At 51.1% G+C, this 4,470-nt stretch overlaps 1 protein-coding gene across 1 annotated transcript; it reads right to left on the bottom strand.

Annotated features, from left to right (window-relative positions):
* Nucleotides 1–270: 270 nt before the first annotated feature.
* Nucleotides 271–3,973, bottom strand: LOC133044750 (protein PET117 homolog, mitochondrial). The gene is made up of 2 exons (XM_061126416.1): nucleotides 3,795–3,973; nucleotides 271–422 (listed from the first exon to the last, which is right to left on the bottom strand). The coding sequence occupies exons 1-2, from the start codon at nucleotides 3,888–3,890 to the stop codon at nucleotides 273–275; spliced, it is 246 nt and encodes an 81-aa protein (XP_060982399.1). The 5' UTR covers nucleotides 3,891–3,973; the 3' UTR covers nucleotides 271–272.
* Nucleotides 3,974–4,470: the final 497 nt, after the last annotated feature.

Here is a 4,470-nt window from a genome sequence, read left to right as displayed (position 1 = left end):
GTCAGGGTTCTCAGGTACAACCCCAATCCCTGGACACCAAGCTTGAAGGGCTCCTCGCTGACCACACAAACAGAAACTCTCACAAGGGTGTCTGCCCACCCCTACACAGACACAAGGGGCTCTAAAGACAGTACTTAGAATATATGAGCCATTGTCCTTTTTCTGACCAAGTTTAAAAGGTCAGTAAGCAAAAAAGCTTTCACTAAGCTGTTCTCCATCAACATACACATTGAATGCTGTCTCTTTCATCAATACTTCACACACACTTCAAGTCACGTTTCTTGAGATCCCTTTGCCAACACCATTTTCTCTCTTTCTGCTTCAAGCTGCTCAGTCAGAAGAATCTGTTCTCCCAAAAGACGAATATTTTCTTTTTTCCGATTTTGCCTTTCAATGTCTCTGATCACTCCATCACGAAGCCTCTAAAAATGTAAGAAAGAGATTTCAGTAAAACTGGAACAGGCAGTTCCCATCCCTGCATCATTCAAATCTAAAACACTGTTTAGATACACTTAAAATTTTTAGATTCCAACTACCCAATTACTATTTTAATTTACTGTATAAATGTAATAAAGAAACTATAAAATTAACTTGGAAGAGTGCCATAGTATTATTACAGACTTCTTATGGTCTTTTAGGAAATTCCACATTGTTTGATACAAATATGGTAAATAACAATTAAAAATTAAAAACTGGGGCTTCCGTTGGTGGTCTAGTGGGTAAGAATCCTCCTGCCAATGCAGGGGACACAGATTTGATCCCTGCTTCTGCTGGGAAGATTCCCCATGCTTCAGGGCAACACTAAGCCTGTGTACCACTATTTAGCAGATGAGCCTCAACGCCCTAGAGTCTGTACTCCATCGCAGTGAAAAGCCTGAGGACTGCAACCTGTAATGAAGAGTAGCCTCCATGCCCCGAAATCAGAGAAAGCCCGAGCACAGCAACAATGACCCAGCACAGCCAAAATTAAATCTCCTTAAAAAAAAAGAAAAACTGCCACTGTACTGAATTTCAGTTTAGTTGATATATGACACTTTAAAATTTGAGAGCAATGGAAAAAATAAATAAAACAAAAAAGTGAAAAACAAACAAAAACAGAAGAGAAAAAAAGAAAGAGAGCTAAATAAAAATTTGAGGAGCGAATTCCCTGGTGGTCCAGTAGTTAAGAATCTGCACTTCCACTGGCTGGGGAACAAAGACCCCACAGAGGCCACCTATGTCCCCCGCCCCCTCAAAAAAAACCTTGATGAGAGTTAAAGTAACTGTGAACTACATTCCTGTTAGCAACTGTCTTAGCTGAATAATAAATATCATAGAAAAAAAGTACTAATATTTGAACAAAGTGTAAGGATGCGAGAAAGTAAAGAACCTGACTTGTTCTATTACGTAAAGAGAATAAGTAAAAATTACACAGAATTACCATCAACTACCTAATGGGCAGAGAAGGGGAAAAAAAGAAAGCTATCACCAGAGGAAAAACAAAGGGCCAGCAATGGCAGTTACTTTCACAAACACTAATGACAGAAGATTCCAGAATATGAATGTGGCATCTAAGATGACTTTCTAAAGCATCAATCCAGTCATTACTAATAACTAACATTTTATAGTTTACAGGTCATTAAATACTCTCATAACAGTGGCCTGTGAGGCAGAATAACAGGGGCAGGGCACAGGACCTGGGTATGTTTTTTTGTTTTTGTTTTTTTAATTTTAAACCAGACCTCTTTCAAATAAACTACCAGAGAAGTATCTCCATCTGCAAGGCCAGCTTGCAATTCATCAACAAGCACCAAGTTACAGATCTGCTTGTCTTTGGTTTTTCAATTTACTATTATGTCTACCTTAACAACTCACCAGATACCTTGGTGCTGGCCCTCCTCCAGGCCTGGAGCCTCAGTTCCCATTATCAGGGAGCTGGGAAATTTAAGAGTCCTGGGACTGATAACACAACTGAAACCCACTTGTCTTGAACCCTGCGCTCTGGGCCAGATCTCCAGATAGAATCGGAAGCTCTCATTCTATCTTCCTTCCCCAGCTCCTGTCCTGTGTGCCTTCCGTCAGGACACACTTACACACCGCACCCAACTCCTGAAGCCCACACCTTCCATACCTACTCTGAGGTCCTCCCTTCCTTTCTCAGACTTTGGCACGTAGCTTGAGTTCTTGTTCTCCATCCATCATTTGCTAGTTTTCCCCCCAAGTTTCAAGATCTGTGCCAACTGCCTGGCACACCCTTCCTGGGAATTCCGGTTGACAACTGTGCTGACCACCCAGACCTCTTCATTACCATAAATTACAGCTGGAAGTTGGCTCCTGGTGCAGTTTTTACTCCTCGGGTAGTACTGCCAGTTTTGCTGGCTTCCTGTGAGGATGAGTGCTCCCTACAGCGCCTGGTATGTGGTATACAGTCAGGAAACAATGGGGGACCACGCCAACCACTGGTTTATTTCTTGCTTCCCTGAACCTTCCAACACACCTAACTATGTCAAATCACATGTCCTGTTTCCCAGGAAGTAAGCCACATGAATGACTGGAGGTACAACAAACACAAGTTATTCTGGTCAACCTTCACCTCTAACTTCCAAATAGCTAAATCTTCCACTTTTCACATTCCAACATCAGTTCTCAACCCTGGCTGCATGTTAGAACCCCTGAATCGCTTTTAAAACATACTTCAGCGCGATCCACACCCACAAGAGATTCTGATTTGACAGGTCTGGAGCAGGACCCAGGCGGTTTCACGGTATTAAAAAAAAAAACAACAAATTTCCCAGGAACATTGGCACGTGTAGCTGGAGATCAGAACCAAGCTTGCGCCCAGCCTTACTCTATACTCGGAAAAAACCCCTGCTCCCTGACCTCAGAGCTACATTCAATACAGCATCCTCTACCCCCTTGTCAAATTTCCTCCCATCACCACCTTTTCCTTCTTAGAGAAGGAAGCCTCCTGCCTATGTTCGGAAAGCTACCCCTTAGCTGTCTTAGTTGCTCAGTCGTGCAGGACTCTCTCTGCGACCCCACGGACTGTAGCCCCCCAGGCTCCTCTGTCCATGGAAATTCTCCAGGCCAGAATACCGGAGTGAGTTGCCATGCCCTCCTCCAGGGGATCTTGCCCACCCAGGGATGGAACCCACGACTCCCGCATTGCAGACACATTCTTTACCCTCCGAGCCACCAGGGAAGTCCCTTAGAGCCCTATTTTAAGCCCAAATCTCTCATCTCCTCGGTGTCCTATCATCGTTAATCATTCCATTCCCTCCGCTAAATCCCAATACCACCGTCGGCTTCGTCTCCTGATTTCCAGAGCGTGGAACAGGACAGAGGCCTCGCCGGCAGCATCTCCGCACCACCAGCACACGCACCGACCTCCCCCTCCCACCGCTGCCTGCGCCCACACCCGGAGACCCGGGTTCCGCCGCCCCCCGCCCCTCCCGGCGCTCGACCCTCAGGCCCACGAAGAGCTGCGCTTCCTCTTCTTTCTTCCCTACGAGCTCGCGGCCAAGGCTTGCTCCCGGGAGTCACGCTGACCGATTGGGAAAAGGAAGACGCGAGAGCTGAGAGACACAGCGCGAACAGTCCGCCTCCCGCGCTCCGACCCCGGCGGCCCGGGGGCCGGGGTGGGGGGCGTCTCTGAGCCCAGTGTACCCGGGGACTACCCCCTCACCCCCAGGACCGTTCCTCCCAAGGGCGGGGGAGGGGGTCCCCGGCCCCGGAGGAGGGAGGAAAGGAGAGGAAAAGAGGCGCCACACGGAGCCAGGCCCCAGGCCCGAACCGCGCGGGCCCGGGACACCGACCTGCTGGTCCTGGCGCTGCTTCAGATGCACGCCCGCCACGGTGGCCGCCGTCAGCAGCACCGAAAGGCCCAACACCACCTTGGAGCGCCTCGACATCCCCCGCGCCTGCCTGCCGGTCGGTCGCGGCCTCCGCTCGCAGCGCTTGAGTCCCGGGGCCGCCGCCGCCGCCGCCGCCGCCGAGTGCGCGTCGCCGCCCGGGGCGGGGCCAGGCGCGATGCCTCGAGCGCAGAGCCCGGCCGCTGCCAGGCACGGGGAGTCGAGCGCCGAGCGCCGCCCTTACTCCGCCAGAGAGCGTGACTTCTGGCGGGGCCTGGGGAGGACCCGACTGACCAGATCGTCTCCTTGCCCTGCGGGCTGGAAAGGGGCCACTTCCAAGAGCCCCCGCCCAGAGCTGGCCCCGGCATCACCACCCGGGACGGGGTTTGGAGGCCTGAGCCCCTTCCTCTCATCCGCCGTCCTCTGCGGCGGGAGTGTCGGGAAGCAGGATCCCCGGCTTGAGTACCTTGCGGACCCTCAGCCGCGCATGTCCCGTCGGAGCGCTGGGCGCTGCCACGCCACCGTCCCAAAACTCAGCACTCGTTGCCCTTGGCGGGGGAGGGCACCAGGAGAGGGAATTTTCCTGGTGAGACGTGGCAGACGTCCCCCTGCTTCCACATTGACGCTGTGGGAGAGCGAG

This window comes from Dama dama, chromosome 23 (genome assembly GCF_033118175.1).
Source record: "Dama dama isolate Ldn47 chromosome 23, ASM3311817v1, whole genome shotgun sequence".
In the NCBI taxonomy this organism is placed as follows: domain Eukaryota; kingdom Metazoa; phylum Chordata; class Mammalia; order Artiodactyla; family Cervidae; genus Dama; species Dama dama.
The sequence above is the reverse complement of the archived record's forward strand: the minus strand, read 5'-3'. Positions and strand labels throughout refer to the sequence as shown.

What these genes read in the sequence shown, in the direction of transcription:
- LOC133044750 (XM_061126416.1), bottom strand. Translation starts at nt 3,890, where the DNA reads ATGTCGAGGCGCTCCAAGGTGGTGTTGGGCCTTTCGGTGCTGCTGACG. An exon ending in AGCAGCGCCAGGACCAGCAG is followed by an intron (nt 423 to 3,794) that starts GTCGGTGTCCCG and finishes TTACATTTTTAG; the next exon opens with AGGCTTCGTGATGGAGTGAT.